At 40.0% G+C, this 17,871-nt stretch overlaps 1 protein-coding gene across 4 annotated transcripts in view; it reads right to left on the reverse strand.

Annotated features, from left to right (window-relative positions):
* The window catches only part of grm3 (glutamate receptor, metabotropic 3), a 55,578-nt gene extending 38,879 nt beyond the window's left edge, over positions 1–16,699 (reverse strand). For 3 of the 4 annotated variants that reach the window (XM_068059802.1, XM_068059803.1, XM_068059801.1), the window contains exons 1-2: positions 16,226–16,600; positions 11,534–12,392 (exon numbers count right to left, since the gene is read on the reverse strand). In XM_068059802.1, coding sequence (XP_067915903.1) covers positions 11,534–12,392; positions 16,226–16,480 — 1,114 coding nt within the window. In that variant the 5' untranslated portion in view covers positions 16,481–16,600. Of the gene's footprint in view, positions 1–11,533; positions 12,393–16,225 lie in introns of all 4 variants that reach the window. The other variant, XM_068059800.1, reaches the window with a different exon arrangement.
* Between the last annotated feature and the right edge of the window lie 1,172 nt (positions 16,700–17,871).

Here is a 17,871-nt window from a genome sequence, read left to right on the forward strand (position 1 = left end):
GTGGCTAGTTTTCTCAGCTGGTAGACATGATGGGCTGAATGGCCTCCTTCTGTGCCGTAACTTTTCTATGGTTCTATGGTTCTATGACGATCCTCACACTCATTTTTGGGGACAATCCAACTTTCCCCCCCAAATCTATTCTGGATGCTTTTTGCTTAATTTGCTAGTTTATTTATTTGCTTATTTATTTCAGTTCATTTCTGGATGATTATTTATGCTCAGCAAGGTGACAGATATCAGATGATCAATGATTTCAAAGGAAATTGCATAAACACCATGAAGGAAATAAACTTGCAGGGCGACGTGGATAGAATGGAGGAATGGGACTGACTGGATTGTTCTACAGAAAGCCAGCATGGACTGAATGGGCCAAATGGCCTCCTTCTGTGCCATAATAACTATGAACTGCATAGAGGAATAGCATCTTAAAATTAAGGTAAACGTAACTGTCACAATAGCTTTTGATGAAATTATTCATTTAACAATTAAACTGGCTCCTAGAATTTTTTAGGGCTACAATGTAATTTTAACAGTACATAAATGTAATCCATTTGTAATTTCATAACTAATGCATGAATTTCAAATAATTCAGGAGTCCTGCCCATTCAGAAACACTAATGTTTTATCCTTACATATATCATTTGCATTTGTCAGGGGAATGTTCAGCAGCTTGGATTTAGAATTTCATTGAATTCTAACACACAAAGGGAGGTTTATGAACTCAACGTAGCTCCATGAATTTGTATGGTTCCTTCACCAAATCCCAAAAAGAGCTCTTTAATGATCTGCCAGATGAATTTTCAGGGATACCAGGATAGACAGGAGGAAATAATTAAACACTGTCGATAGTTCACAAATTTAAACTTGTTTAATGATTATAATTTTTATTGGGTTTTGCTATGCAATTCTGAATTTTGGATTACTGATGGCACCACAGTAATATCATGACTATTGTGGTGTTTTAAAATCTGATGTTGCTTTGATTTGGAATTTGCCACGAGCTGTCATTTTCTAGGCCGACCAACACGGCAGCTTTCAGCGAGACAGTGCAGTGAGATCCTGAGCTCAGGATAATCACCTCATACGTGTATACACTGTCGTGATAATAGCCACTATTTCTTTTGTTCTCCAGAAGCAAGAGAGTGCCATGGAGGTGGGCTATGCTGAAAGGCCCTACAGCCCTACAGCTTCAAAATATAACTTTCATTCTATCACTATGGAGCATGGAGTATATATAATATTTTCAGTTATAATCCGAGCAGGTGCAAAAGCAAATTTTGTAAATCTCACAACAATTTGGGTATGTGGAGGAAAAGGCAAGTATGAAGAAAAAAAAGGATTAGGAAGAGAAGATGATTATATCTACTTCACTTGGCCAAGTTAGCCAGTCCATTTGGGTCTACTTTTAACTTTATTTCTGATATGAGGTAATGCTTCAGGTGTATAACCAACACCTGAATATTTCATATCTCAATTTGTTTGATATTGGCAGTTCTGGTTTGAATTAACAATATAAGGTCCAGCTCTAATACTATAACCCATATCAGCAGACATTATAAAGTACCAGCAGATCTCATGTGGCATTTGTTATGGATAGTTCTGGATCTAGAACTTTTTTCTAATGTTTGACTTTAAGACCAATTACAGCTGCTTTAAAATGCTCATGTCAATTAGATGTTAGTAGGTTCCTTGTAAATTTCAGGCTCCAGATCAATAACTAACTAGCTGTTGGATAGGTTTGTCCCGATGAGGCAGGGAGGGGATGGTAGGGTGAAGGGACCTTGGATGACAAGAGATGTGGAACAGCTAGTCAAGAGGAAGAAGGAAGCTTACTTAAGGTTGAGGAAGCAAGGATCAGACAGGGCTCTAGAGGGTTACAAGGTAGCCAGGAAGGAACTGAAGAATGGACTTAGGAGAGCTAGAAGGGGACATGAAAAAGTCTTGGCGGGTAGGATTAAGGAAAATCCCAAGGCGTTCTACACTCATGTGAGGAACAAGAGGATGACCAGAGTGAGGGTAGGGCCGATCAGGGATAGTGGAAGGAACTTGTGCCTAGAGTCGGAGGAGGTAGGGAAGGTCCTAAATGAATACTTTGCTTCAGTATTCACTAGTGAGAGGGACCTGGTCGTTTGTGAGGACAGCGTGGAACAGGCTGATATGCTCGAACAGGTTGAGGTTAAGAGGGAGGATGTGCTGGAAATTTTGAATGATATGAGGACAGATAAGTCCCCGGGGCCAGACGGGATATACCCTAGGATATTACGGGAAGCAAGGGAAGAGATTGTTGCGCCTTTGGCGATGATCTTTGCGTCTTCACTGTCCACTGGAGTAGTGCCGGATGATTGGAGGGTGGCAAATGTTGTTCCCTTGTTCAAGAAAGGGAATTGGGATAACCCTGGGAATTATAGACCAGTCAGTCTTACGTCGGTAGTGGGCAAATTATTGGAGAGGATTCTGAGAGACAGGATTTATGATTATTTGGAAAAGCATAGTTTGATTAGAGACAGTCAGCATGGCTTTGTAAGGGGCAGGTCATGCCTCACAAGCCTTATTGAATTCTTTGAAGATGTGACAAAACACGTTGATGAAGGAAGAGCAGTGGATGTGGTGTATATGGATTTTAGCAAGGCGTTTGATAAGGTTCCCCATGGTAGGCTCATTCAGAAAGTAAGGAGGCATAGGATAGGGAAATTTGGCTGTCTGGATACGGAATTGGCTGGCCCACAGAAGACAGAGGGTGGTAGTAGATGGAAAGTATTCAGCCTGGAGCTCGGTGACCAGTGGTGTTCCGCAGGGATCTGTTCTGGGACCTCTGCTCTTTGTGATTTTTATAAATGACTTGGATGAGGAAGTGGAAGGCTGGGTTAGCAAGTTTGCCGATGACACGAAGGTTGCTGGAGTTGTGGATAGTGTGGAAGGCTGTTGTCGGTTGCAACGGGACATTGACAGGATGCAGAGCTGGGCTGAGAAGTGGCAGATGGAGTTCAACCTGGAAAAGTGTGAAGTGATTCATTTTGGAAGGTCGAATTTGAATGTGGAATACAGGCTTAAAGACAGGATTCTTGGTAGTGTGGAGGAACAGAGGGATCTTGGGGTCCATGTCCATAGATCACTCAAAGTTGCCACTCAAGTTGATAGGGTTGTTAAGAAGGCGTATGGTGTGTCGGCTTTCATTAACAGGGGGATTGAGTTTAAGAGCCGCGAAGTTATGCTGCAGCTCTATAAGGCCCTGGTTCGACCACACTTGGAATGTTGTGTTCAGTTCTGGTCGCCTCATTATAGTAAGGATGTGGAAGCTTTAGAGAGGGTGCAGAGGAGATTTACCAGGATGCTGCCTGGACTGGAGGGCATGTCCTACGAAGAAAGATTGAGGGAGCTAGGGCTTTTCTCATTGGAGCGAAGAAGGATGAGAGGTGACTTGATAGAGGTGTACAAGATGAAGAGAGGCATAGATAGAGTGGATAGCCAGAGACTTTTTCCCAGGGTGGAAAGGGCTATCACCAGGGGGCATAATTTTAAGGTGATTGGAGGAAGGTTTAGGGGAGATGTCAGAGGTAGGTTCTTTACACAGAGAGTGGTGGGTGCATGGAATGCACTGCCAGCGGTGGTAGTAGAAGCAGATACATTAGGGACATTTAAGCGACTCTTGGATAGGTACATGGATGATAGTAGAATGAAGGGTAGGTAGTTAGTTTGATCTAAGAGTAGGTTAAAGGTTCGGCACAACATCGTGGGCCGAAGGGCCTGTACTGTGCTGTACTGTTCTATGTTCTATGTTATGTGAAGTTCAGAGTATGATTGACTTGCACTAAATGCAATAGCTTTACAGATCTACTAGTGAATCTCTTGTGGAGGTTTCCTTGGTGAATTAGGAGAGAAACGCTAACAACTCCATCCCTCTAGTTTCATCTATTGCTCTGTTCTGGTGTCCCCTGTAACGCACTGTCAAACCCTAGATTCCTGCTCCTCCCAATCTGGTTCTCTGACCCCCCCCAGTCTAATCATTGTTCTCTAGTTCTGCTCCACAAGCGCACAGCTATTACTAAGGAATGGAATAAAAGGATAATCATGATGTCTGGAGTATAAAGGCTGAGAGGAGATGGGATGGTTTGACTGATGGGGGCCCCATGCCACTCTATTGTGTTCTCCCATCCCTGCCCTTCCCCTCTCCTTTTTCACTATTTCCTTTCCTCCCATCCCCTTGTGCTGTCTCCCCCTCTTCCCCTTGCCCGTTCCTGTTTCACACCACTTTACCCAATACAATCCCTCTTCCTTTTCCCTTAATTTCACTTCCCCTTTCCACTTCCCTCTCCTCCCCTTTCCACTCTCTTTCTTCCTTTCACCATCCCCTCTCTTTCTTAAACCTCCTTTGTCAGGTTTCCTTACTCTCTATCCCCTTCCCCTTTGCTCTCCCCTACCCTTCACCTTACTAATTAGAGGTAAGTCAAAGTAATAATGTCATTTCTGATATCCACTGAAAATCAGATTTAAATTGTTTAATTTTTTTACATTAAACTGCACCTGCCACCTATCTGCCCATCCTGCTAGCCTATACTCTTCTTCAACCTTTTTTCCTCAATTTGCCATCTCTCCTACTTTGATGCCATCAGAACATTGCGATTTTTTTGGCCCAGATCATTTTACTTACATAGAAAATAACACCAGTACCAAAAGAGATTCCTGCAGCTTTCTATTATGTACCATGTATTTTAATGAGGTGTTTACCATGCTTTTGTTGGGATCACAAACTATAATCCCTGCTATTATTTTGGTTATCCCAAAAATGATGAAACATTGAGGTATGTACTAAGCAATAATTAAGGCCTGAGATAACTGTGCAGATGTACAAGATCTTAGAGAAGTAAATCTTGAGATTGTGGGAGGAGATTAAATGAAAAATAATAGTGAGTAAAAGAGAGGGATTACATGAAAAATAACAGTGAAAGCAAGAAGGAAAAGGAATATGATAAAACTGTTTTGAACCAGGTTATGAAAAAGACAGAAAATGGCGTGTAAAAATTAATAGTGATTGAAATGTGTTTGTTAAAGGATTCTAAAGGCTAAGAAGAATTGTTTTAAAAGGTACAAATAAAGAAATAATAGATTTATGTGTCAATGTGTCAATATAAAGTCAATTGAGGATAACTGCAATGAGTATTAGAAGGTGTAATAGGAAATGGAAAAAAGTCAGTAGCTATTAGTCAGAGGGATTCAAACATATATATTTAACTATGTCAGGAGCATATGGACTATCAAAAACCAGATACTTCTCTTTAAAGGACAAGTTTGACAAAAATATTATGCTACAATAATGAAAAGGAAGTAACATTAATTGAAATCTTCAAAAATGAAGACTGAACAAATTTCAAATCTAGCCCAATTGACCTGGGAATGTAATATGTAAAGTCATATTTCTGACAAAGTGGTTGGAAAAGCTTTACCCCACTGTTTATGCATGAGTGAAGTGATGCCACCTATGATGTTGCAAATTGTGGTGATATTATAAAAAAATCGTTGTCTTGCATGCACATTGTGTCAAGATGATGCTCCAATGACTACACTTTCTCGACTTTTTCTGTCCTCATTACAGAAGCAGCCTGATGTACAGAGAAAGGTTAAGACAGAAACTGTGCATCTATATTATTGTTAGCAAACAAACATAAAGGATCCAGGCTCAATATCTAACACACCAGCAATGCTGAAAGGATTAAGAAGGAAGATACAGTAGATCAAGAAAAAATGTCTAGGACCTGCCAAGTTTTTTTTTGAATTTTAGACTTTATGATGTTCAACCAGAACCCTTTCTTATTACCACAGTAATCAACTGTTAATTTTTAATAATCACTATTTATAAGCTTTGTTAATAAAATTTATACACCGACAAAAAAATTTGTACTGTGTCAGGTTTTTATATGATTTCCTACTATGTTCATATTGGTGATGATTTTTATAAATGATCACAGAACAAGATTAAACTACAAAAGCATATATACTTAAAATTCAGGAGATCATCCAGGGTTACTTACAATGTCTGACCACTAGGGATGATTGTGCAGATAAAGTTCTTCAGCATAATTTATTCCATGTTGAATAACGCTGCTAACAACACTTGTGAGAGGTAGAATCACTTGGTTGCATACATTTATGATTTCAAAATAAGAAAATGTAATGCCAACATAAAGGTTTGAATGAAGACAAATACTGATATATTATTATATTTTGTGGTATTTAAAACTGATGATTTAGGAGCCTGCAACATATGGATTTACAGATACTTGTCATTTTTTGCAGTGTAGCTTATTTTGTTATTCCCTTTGAAGTTTCTTGTGCTGAAATCTTGATATGTCTGTAAAATTGTCTCCACTTGCAATTCCCCCTTCCATCGTTTGAATCATGACATTTTCAGTAAATTCATGATTAGAACAAATCTACACAATATATTTCTCTTTGAACAAGCACTGTATAAGTAAAGTATAATAGGTAAGTAGTAGTCAGCTACAAGATATTGCTTCAATTCATTTCTGTCTTAAATAACTGGTAGCTATTTTCCTTGAGGCTTTTTATTTATCCCCCTGATGGTATGACATGTATGAAGGTTCAAAAGTGTAACAGAGATGACAAGCTACATCAAGAAGCGCTGGTTAGGTGACACCAAGCCTCGATGTTAAAAACCTGTGGATTGTAGCAGGAAGAGTAGACAAAGGGAGGTAAAGAGATTCACAATTCCACAGAACTGAAAAGGAATGAATAGGAGATGGTATGCTCAGCCTTGATTTCAACACTGAAGATTCAGGAAGGTGGCAGAGCAGGTAGGATGGTGTACTTGGGCACTTTAAGAAAGATGATATCAATAAAATAATGATAAGTGAAACATAACTCAGGAAAAGATGCTGTTGCTTATAATAAGTAGAATAGTTTCTATAGAACAACATAAATTGTGGTCTTTTATTGATTAGATGGTGCACATTTTGTAGATTAACAGGCAACAAAGATGATATTGATGGTGGCGACAACAATATTTGAAGGCATATCTTATATTGGTCTACACACTAGAAATAGTGTAAACAAAGATGACAGTTTTGTTTGGTGCACGAAACCTAAATTCAACATGGATTTTATATTCTAAATATAAATTGGAATAAAGCTGAAAGCAATTGAAGTTTAAATGTAGATTGCTTTCTGAGAGGATTGTTTCTACAAATCTGTTTAAAATTTAGCTCCATTCTTAATAATCAGGATCAGTAATCATGACTGAAATAAACTTTTAATGTGCCACACAAAACAGAATGGCATTTCCCATAGAGACTGTGTTAGTCCCTTTAATTCTCACTGCTACTGCCTTCAACTGAATGCAAGATGATAAAAGACTACTTGAAATGTCGTGGGAAGATCGAGGTATGTATAGCTAGCTTGACAGGTATTGACAACAGCTTTCAAAATGTATTCAGCTTGGATTGTGTCAGACTACATTAAGCTTTTAAATCCAGTAATTAAAAAAAAACATTTCTCTTGTAACACCCTGGATCCTTTGAAAAAATGGCAGCAAATCTTGTAATAAGTAATTCTCTTGGTTTCTGTTTGTCATTTGGAAAAATTCCAACCATTTGTGTTTTGAATTTCTTGATTCTTGTACATTCTCAGTGGAAAGTGTTCAGCAACAGTGGTATGCAGGCTTTCTCTCTGAGTTTGTACGTTAAATGTTCCTGGGAACCCTACTATCCAGCAGCTTATTTCAATGTCACTTTTGTAATTCTAGGTTAAGGGCCATGACCCATAGTGCAGGAGAACAGCAAGATTGAAATGAACAGGAGCAAGATTGAATAAAATCAAGAACTGCTGATGACCTGACACCAAGATTGAATTTTAATAACTTGTAGATTGCAAGAGGATGGAAGATTGAGAGAGTTAAGGACCTTAAGGAGAGTTAAGGTCATAGAAAGAATAAGCTAGAATAGGAGACAGTGTAACAAATCGCCATTTCAACTTTGTGAGTATTTGATAAGGCTGCAGTCTTTACTCACGAATTATGAACATCTCATATGACTTCTAAAGCCTTTAACTTTGCATTTTTAAATCATTCATTTAAATATTAAAGCCTGCTTTTTTGACAATAATCCAACCAAATGGACCTTCTTTCAGCACGCACTAGGCCTTGCAATATCTGATTCATAACTATTTTAACTCTCTGACTGCTGATTACTATTTTCAAAATGCTAACATCATTTGTATGAAAACCTTACTTTTTGGAAATAGCTAATATGAACATCCAGAAGTTACACCAGGCTTTCAGTGCTTAATCTATGCGACTACTACATCTCAAATGGTACTACATTATCTTTGCTAGCACAAGCAAAACAAACTACCAGGATGGTAGCTATTACTGACAGTGCTGGAAGATGAGAGAGAATAATATGTGATGCTTTAAACAGTGAAAATACAGGATCTCTGATTGCCCACAAAGGTAATCAGGCTGCTGGAGAGAGGACACTGAGTGCCAAAGTGTGTCCCTATAGGGAGGCAGGGAACATTGGAAAATAAGCCAACCCAGGCTGTTCCAGAACATGTTGTAACAGGCAGTCACATAGCAGTAATGGCAGAAGCATAAAATCATGTCCTGCCACCCTCTCAACCTGGGATAGTCTGTGTCTTGAGGACATGCAAAAGGAAGAGAAAATTACAGAACAAAGAGGAGAATATTGTGCAATGTTTTCTTTAAAAAACAGTTCAACTGCTAGTCTTTCCTGAACAATAAATGGCCACCTTTCGTGAAGTTTATATTTGTACTTTTCATGGAAGGTGTACAGCACCCACTAACACTGAGACTTCTGTCTTCACAACAATTTATTAAAGTTATGAGATGACGACTGGAGTAATTTGTTAACAGCAGAAAAACAATCAAGATACTGCATAAAATGTAAGCTAACATATCAATATTATGGTTTTATTTAAGAGATATGCCATTCACCACTTAGCTTGGGGATTGGCTTTGATCTCTTCTTTTAACAGAAAGGTTTCATAATCCAGGTTAAACCCAGATAGCAACAGCATTATATCACCATAGAAACCAAAAATTCTGACATACAAAATATCATTATGAGGTTGGCTGCAAAGGAAGTGGCCACTTGAGTATCATCAAAGATGGCAACAGGCAGATTGATGCAATCACTATTTTTATGTTTAATATAGTTTTAGATTTTTATACCAGACACAGTTTTATTCAACCTTTAAAATGGTCCTGATCCTGATCCAGATACTGTCTGAAACTGTGTTTAGTATAAAACTGATGCTGTGCTCAATTTGTCTGCTGCCATTATTCATACTACCGAACTGGCTGTTTTCTCAAATGTAAAACTCGCATCCAATGGCGTTTTGTAAGCAAGAATTCCAGGGTGGAATGAGATCTACAATTTTAGCAAATTACTTCACAGTGGTTCTCACTAATCTGTCAATTTGCTGATTTGCAATATCATCACCACTGCCTCCCCCCATGCTCAGGTCCATACAATTGGTCAGCTGGCTTCTATAGCTGGTCAATTTCCTGCCTTCCCCCATTGACAAGTTCAATGACGGCATGCTAGTGAGGCCTGAGCACTAAGATGATTTGGGCCTAATGCTGATATGATCTGAAAGGCATCTTTATTTTCCTGTTTTCCAATTGCCGTGAGAAAAAGCAGCCTCATGACTAGCCCATCACCTACTCCACTGGCAGTGGGAACAAGATTCTGGTCTTCAGTGACCAGTGGGAGAACTGAATTAGTAGAATAAAAGCATGCCACGCAAGTGCCAGGCAATGACAATTTCCAACAAGAGAGAATACAACCATCTCCCCTTGACTCTCTTCAGGAGTTGTCCCTTTCTCCTTTAAATCTGCCGTCATCACCCTTCCTCAAAAAGCCAACATTTGACCCTCCGTCCTTGCAAACTACTGACCCATCTCTACCCTCCCTTTCCTCTCCAAAGTCCTTGAACGTGTTGTCGCCTCCCAAATCCATTCCCATCTTTCCCAGAACTCCATGTTTGATTCGCTCCAATCAGGTTTCTGCCCCTGCCTCGGTAACAAAACAGCTCTTCTCAAAGTTACAAAGGACATCCTATGTGACTATGATAAAGGTAAACTTTCCCTCCCTGTCCCTCTCAACCTGTCTGCAGTCTTTGATATGGTTGACCACACCATCCTCCTGCAACACCTCTCCACTGTCATCCAGCTGGTTTGGACTGCTCTCACCTGGTTCCATTCTTACCTATCTAATCAAAGCAGAAGTGTCACTTGCACTGGCTTCTCTTCCTGCTCTGGAACCGTTAACTCTGGTATCCCCCAAGGATGTATCTTTGGCTCCCTCCTATTTCTCATCTACATGCTGCCGCTCAGCAACATCATCTGAAAGCATGGTGTTTGTTTTCACATGTATGCTGACGCCACCCAGCTCTATCGCATCACCACCTCTCTCGACTCCTCCATTGTTGCTAAGTTATCAAACTGCTTATCTGACATCCAGTATTTCATGAGCAGAGATTTCCTCCAATTAAATATTGGGAAGACTGAAGCCATTGTTTTTGGTCCGCGCTTCAAACTCTGTTCCCTAGTTACCAACTCCATCCCTCTCCCTGGCAACTATCTGCGACTAAACCAGTCTGTTCACAACCTTGGTGTCACATTTGACCCTGAGATGAGCTTCTCACCTCATATTAGCGCCTTCACTAAGACCGCCTATTTCCACCTCCGTAACATCACCCGACCTTCGCCCCGTCTCAGCTCATCTGCTGCTGAAACTCTCATTCATACTTCGTTATCTCTAGACTTGACTATTCCAACACACTCCTGACTGGTCTCCCACATTCTACTCTCTGTAAACTTGAGATCATCCAAAACTCTGCTGCCTCTGTCTTAACTTGCACCAAGTCCCGTTCACCCCTCACCCCTGTTCTTGCTGACTAACATTGGCTCCTGGTCAAGCAATTCTTGATTTTGAAATTCTGATCCTTGTTTTCAAATCCCTCCATGGCCTCACCCCTCCATATCTCTGTAACCGCTTCCAGCCCCACTGAGATATCTGCACCCTCTGAGATATCTGCACCCCTCTCATTCTGACCTCTTCAGCATCCCTGATTTTAATCACTCCACCATTGGTGGCTGCGCCTTCAACTGCCTAGGACCCAAGCTCTGGAATTCCCTCCCTAAACCTCTCCATCACTTTCCTCCTTTAAGACACTCCTTACCTACCTTTTTGACCAAGTTTTTGGTCATCTTCTTATATGGCTCGGTGTCATACCTTGTTTCATAATGCTCCTGTGAAGCGCCTTGGGACGTTTTATTTCATTGTTACATTGTGATGGTGGTGCTCTTATTGTTAACATTCAATGGCAAGTGAAGCATTTCCTTTAGGACATTGGGAGCTCTGGCTCACTGATGACAGTGGCCTGTGAAACAATATCTAAAGCATTAAAAGAGATAAAGGAATCCAAAAAGCATCATAATGATATACCTTGTTCTAATGATTTATGGCATTCACAGTGACACAGATAAGTTTCTTACCACTGAAGTTAATTTTGATCAAGTATTCTTTGTATAACTTCTTTCCGTCCAGTGGCATAATGGCATCACAGAGTCTTGTGGTATTTGGGCACAATGTCCGCTGCATCTTGTGTAAGGCATGTGCCATTGAGTACACTGCATTGACAACAAACATTATCTTTGTCTCTTGCTCATAGTTGGAGTTGTTGATTGAGAGCCGCCTGTCACAGAACTTTTGACGCGATCGACTGCTTTGTAGCATGCACTGAAATTTCTGTTGCCAGAATGCTTTAAACCATGGGTTACGCTTGTTGGTATGAGGTTGGAGGCTTTTAAAGTACTTGTCAAATGGCTTGATGGGGTAAGAGGCAAGCTCTAAGGTTATCGCACCATTGGCAACCTGCTCATTTCCCTTAACGACAATTTCTTGAGCTCCCCATCCATCACTGGCTATCCAGGTGAAACCAGAAACATTCAATCGGCTGGCCGCAGCGAGTAGTTCTCTGGCATCATCGCCTCGAGTGAAAAGCACGACAATCTTTGCATTGGCTTTGTTGAGCAGTTCTTGTATGACGCCATCGTAGGACTTCTTTGTGGTGGAACGGCCGACTTTCTCCGAAGTAGCAATGCAAATATTTCGAAGCCGTGCCTCATGCTCAAAGGCTTCAATTCCTGTCTCTCCATAATCACCTTCCGAAGCAATGGTTGACACATAAGTCCAATTAAAGAACTGCAAAATTTCTGCCATCGCCTTAGCCTGATAAAAGTCAGGAGGAACTGTTCTCGCAAAGTAATCGTAACGGCTTTTATCGCTGAGTTTTGCACTTGTTGAAGCATAGCTGATCTGAGGAATCTGGAAGAGTCTAAGCAAATTTGCTACCTGTAGATTATGTTAAAATATATATTAAATACAAATCATTGGTGAGAGGACTATTTTAATGATTTTCAATAATCAAAAATGACTTGTATTTATATAGCATCTTTAACATTTCAAATGTTCCAAGGCACTTCACAAAGGCGTAGGAATGAATGCCAAGTGAAAGGAGGAGAGGTTAGGAGTGGTGATCAGCTGCTTAGTCAAAGAGCTTTGTTTTAATGAGGCCTTTAAAGAAGGAAAGGGAATAGCAGAGGTGGAGAGGTTTAGGGAAGGAACTCCAGTATATGGAGCCTGGGCAGCTGTAGGCATGGTTGCTAGTTGTAGAGCAAAAAGAGGTGACAGTACAAAAGGCCACAGAAACAGGGGGTTGATCTTTGTTTGCTGTGGTAATTGGGTAGTGGACATTGTGAGCAGGCTGCTCACCCAATCGCATTAGTGAGAGGCCTGAACCAAAACTGTTTTGGTGGTTAGGTCTCATTAGCATGTGGCTGAGATCTGCAATCACCAAACAGGCATCTTGAGACACTTGGCGGTCAGGGAGAGTAGTAAATCAGCCAGCTTCTATGCTGTACTGGCCAACGGGACAGATGGAGAGGAGGAGGGTGGGACAGAGCAGGGGGGTTGGTAGGTGATGTTGGTGGCTCGTACTACTGCTCTTCCTGATTGGCAAAAATGAAAGTAAATATTTTCTGGATGTTCTTGGAGCAGCTTGTGGCAATCCCTTTAAGATTAGGCCACGGCAGGCTTGCTGCTTCCCAAAAATCATGCTCGGGAACTGCGATGGGTATAAGATTAAAATATTTAAATGAGTTTCGTATAGGAGCAATGGTTGCCTATTTCAAAGCCCAACCATTAACTGTTTCATCCTCTTCAGGCTGCAGCTAATCATCCGGCATGTGCAGGTATGAGTACCTCTGCCTGCATCCTTAGATGCGGGGTACAAGTGGGTTGGTGAGATGTGTCTCCGTGCTGCCTCACCAGCCTGGTCTCATTCCTTCTTCTCTTCTTCCAGGAAACAAAGGTTGAGGGGAAATTTCAAAGCAATTTTGTTCCCTGTTGGGCGAGGTGAAGGGGCCCCACAGTATATGGCAGAAAGGAAGATGGAAAAGGAGTTGGGAGAGCAAACAAAAACACAAAACAAAAATTTCCAAAATCAGTGGGGAGAAAGAAAAGACTCTGCAAAGCATTAATATGTCTGTGCTTGGCTCTTTAAATTGACTTTCACCTTTTCCCCAGTGCCTCGTAGCCTTGGATGCCCATTGTATACAGGTGTGATTACCAGTCACCATAAAGGAGGCTGTAATGACAGGACATAGAATATCACCACATAATTGTCCCTCATTTTAATACATTGACCCATTTTAGGATGGCAAGAAAGAAAGACATGCATTTATATAGCACCTTTCACAACCTCAGAACATCTTAAAATGCTTTGCAGCCAATGAAGTACTTTTGAAGCATAGTCACTATTAATGAAGGAAACATGGCAGCCAATTTGTGCACAGCAAGCTCCCACAAATAGTAACATGATAATGATCAGATAATCTGCTGTTGTGATGCTGATTTAAACATTGAACAGGACACCAGGGATAACTCCCTTCTCTTCTTTGAATAGGCCATGACATTTTCAGCATCCATCTGAGAGGGCAGATAGAGCCTTAGTTTAAGGTCTCATCTGAATGAGAGCATCTCAGACTGTGCAGCACTCCCTCGGTACTGCACTGAAGTATTAACCCAGATTTTTGTGCTCAGTTCCTGAAGTGGGATTTAAACCCACAACCTTCTGACTCAAAGGCATATACTCCACTCACTGAGCCATGGCTGGCATTTTAGGCTGGAAGCTTAAATCAACAGCAGGAAATTATGATGGAAAATTGGTCAGACACTAAATTGGATGGAAATACAGCAGGAAGGATCTTCACCCAATTTCCCTCTCTCTGCATCAACATACTTCCTGAAAATCATGCAGAAAGAGGGAAATCCAGACTCAAATATCTGATAAGACAAATTACTTTCTCAAGCGCCATGAATATTGTACTAATAAAGTATGAATTAGGAATGAGTTAACTTGCACATGATATTAGAGTTTCTGTATGTCTCCGTCAATTATTCCCAGATTTGTACCTATCGCAGTTCTTCATCTTTCTGCAGCAAACAGTTATTAATGGCATTCTCAAAATACAATTCTTCTAGTAAATCATCTAATGAATTGGAGATGGTTATTTCGGGGCGAAGTATCTATGTCAACCTTGTTCAGTAATGTCTGATCTAAATATCAGAAGTTAATTGACTAGCATATCAGCTGTGATATGTCATGTATGCCAGTTGCGTTACTTAAGGATATCTTTTGAAAGTGTGTTGTTATAGCTAATTGAATCATAGGTAGCGAGTGGGGGGAGCTGTGTAAACAGAAAACATTTGTACAAGAAATGTAAAAGCTATTAAACCATTTAGAAACCTTAAGGTGTTAGTGAATCCTATAGTCAATAATTACTTTGCTCCCTAAACAGACGAGACAGAGGAAAGCTGACAGTCCCAACCTTCATTCACATTCTTTACTTGCGCAGCATCACCTGAATTTTTTCACAATAGCTCAAATCCATGAATTGGTTAATGAGATTTGTTCGCTCTGGATTCTTTCCAGAATCAAGATAGCTTTCTCATTTTTTTTTGTCCTGGAATCACTGCTGTGATCTAACTATACCAAATTGCTCATTATCAAACAGGAAGTTATGTATCATTTGCCAGCTGTGTACCAGAGGAATTTTGTATAAACATCAGCTCTGGGTCCAAGACGGCAATTTTTCAGCCATGGCTCAGTGGGTAGTACTCGCCTCTGAGTCACAAGGTTCTGGGTTCAAGTCCCACTCCAGGGCCCAAGCACAAAAATCAAAGCTAATACTCCAATGCAGTACTGAGGAAGTGCTGCACTACTGTTGGAGGTGCTGTCTTTTGGCTGAGATGTGAATTCGAGGACCCGTCTGCACCCTCAGGTGCATGTAAAAGATCCCATGGCACTATTTCGAAGAAGGGCAGTGGAGTTCTCCCCGGTGTCCTGGCCAATATTTATCCCTCAAACAATATCACAAAAACAGATTATCTGGTCATTATCACATTGCTGTTTGTGGGAGCTTGCTGTGCACAAATTGGTTGCTGTGTTTCCTACATTACAAGTGACTACACTTTTAAAAGTACTTCATTGGCTGTGAAGCACTTTGAGATGTCTGGGGGTCATTAATGGCGCTATATAAATGCAACTATTTCTTTCTTTATCCAAAACGGACTGTAATGAATTTACTTAACATGTATTTTACATTAATTTATCCTTTTATAACTCTCTAACAATGCAATATATATGCCGAGGAGTAAGCCAGAAATGCACATTTCCATCAAAATATCTGCTACTATTTTGTAATTACAATTTATTTTTGAATCACACACTGTGCTTCACTGAGATGGCTCATTGTGTCGGCATTACCTTGGACATCTTCAATGTTAACTTTAGTCAACCCATCAAGATGTGCATTTGATTAACATAGGAAAAAAATCTTCTTTAGTTTTTGTTCAAACCTCAAATTATCCAGTGGAGAATCTCAAACTTTCTCCGGGGGAAATTTGATTTTTGACCAGCAGCAGAAACATGGAATGTAAATGCCAAAAGGCTTATTCTTATGTTTTGCAATTACTGAGATATTTGACATAGTAAACGTATAATTAAAAGTTATTTGCAGTTATCACTGGGATTCAAACCTTAGGACATAGAAGAACATTTGAACACCTATATGATGAAGTGATTTTGATCAATTCAAACTTTACTGAAATAATATGAACCTTACCTGTATAGAAACACTACTATATGAGCCACCTACCACACCTGCAATCATCAAAGGGTTGTTGTCCTGAATTGCATATGATCCATCAGGACAGATATATTCTGTTTCATCTACTTTTGTCAAAGAAGCTCTTACAAATTCAAGTGACTGCTCCAAAGCATAGGTGTCCCTTGAACATGTGTCCAATATATGAACTCCAAGCTTTACACCTGGCAGTAAGTAAGTGTCTCGATTTATCTCATCTATTGCAAACAGCATGGCTTCCAGACGTTGGATACCTCGATCTTCATTCACACTGCCGCAGTCTTCTGTTCCTGAGCCTTTCTCATGTACAGGAAACAAACCTCCCAAGACCAAATCTCCTTCAATTTTGATCTCCTTCTTGCCAAAATTACTTTCACCATATGAAAAAAAGAGAAATCCTTTGGAAATTAAAATTAGGGCAACTGTTTGGAGCTTTGAAAGCATCTTCAGCATTTTTTTTGACTGGCAGGAAGGTTAGAGAACAGCTATATTTCATTTTTTATCCATTGCAATGTCAAAGCAGTTATTCCCCGTGTGGGCTTTTGTGAATGTAGTAAGGGATTTCGGATCTGATTCCTGGAAGAAAAAGAAATGAAAATAAAAGTTTACATTTTGTTTATAAAGTTAGCTGTCTTTGCCTCAGTCTTTCACTGAAAATAGTTAACCCATGTACTCATCTTAAATATCAATCACCAATTACATATTCCAAACCTTTATCTTTATCTTTTGAATAAATCTTTATTTTTTTTTTCTTAGATTTTCCTGGTTCTCTTCCCTTGCAGGATGATCAATGCAAACTTTCTCTTGTAGACCACAAGACGGGACAGTGTGGGCCCTGAACTTCTCCACAGTAGCTGATAATACTATTCTGATCCATCACCTGCAGCTCTGATTCAAACATGACTTTGTCTCTGTTGAGCCTGGAATGCCTCACTACTGTGTGGTGTTCTGGATGGACCATAGGGTCTTTACCCATCCCCGTTATTGTTTGTAGCTGCCAAAATTCAACCAACGAAGCTAAGTTCCAGTGATGTATAGACGATCCATTTCAAAAAGATCTGGTTGGGGACCCAAACAGGCACTTCAGCTACTGGGGACATTCACAGCATCACAGAATCGTTCCCTATCTGAATCAATAGAACTCCTTATATGTTATCACAGTTTTAGAATAATCACTATACAAATATATGATGTGTCAAAATATTAATAAAGTGCTTACTAGATTTGAATGCATCGCTATATTGAATGGTGAAGAATAACAACACAGGATATTAAAGATTATTGTTAACCTTTGATATTTACTCTAAAATTACTCATATAAAGTAACTGGATGGTTAATTTGATTAGAAATTTATGGGAAAGATGATGCAATCTCTGCACCCCACTGAGCTGACCTCACATGACGATGATGATGCAAGGCGAGCTCATTCAAATACTTTTGTTCCACTTCCAATACTTGGCACATGACATGCTGGCAACAAATTGGGGTTTGGATGTTGAACATAGCAGCTTGTAAAAGGCTTCTGGCTGCCCTTGAAACATCATTGTTTTTATCTTTTAAATGCCATGGGGTACAAAGACCCTTTGCAATAACAGACAGTTGCAATTCAAGTAACAGCAAGGCC

This window comes from Heterodontus francisci, chromosome 27, assembly GCF_036365525.1.
Source record: "Heterodontus francisci isolate sHetFra1 chromosome 27, sHetFra1.hap1, whole genome shotgun sequence".
Taxonomy (NCBI): Eukaryota; Metazoa; Chordata; class Chondrichthyes; order Heterodontiformes; family Heterodontidae; genus Heterodontus; species Heterodontus francisci.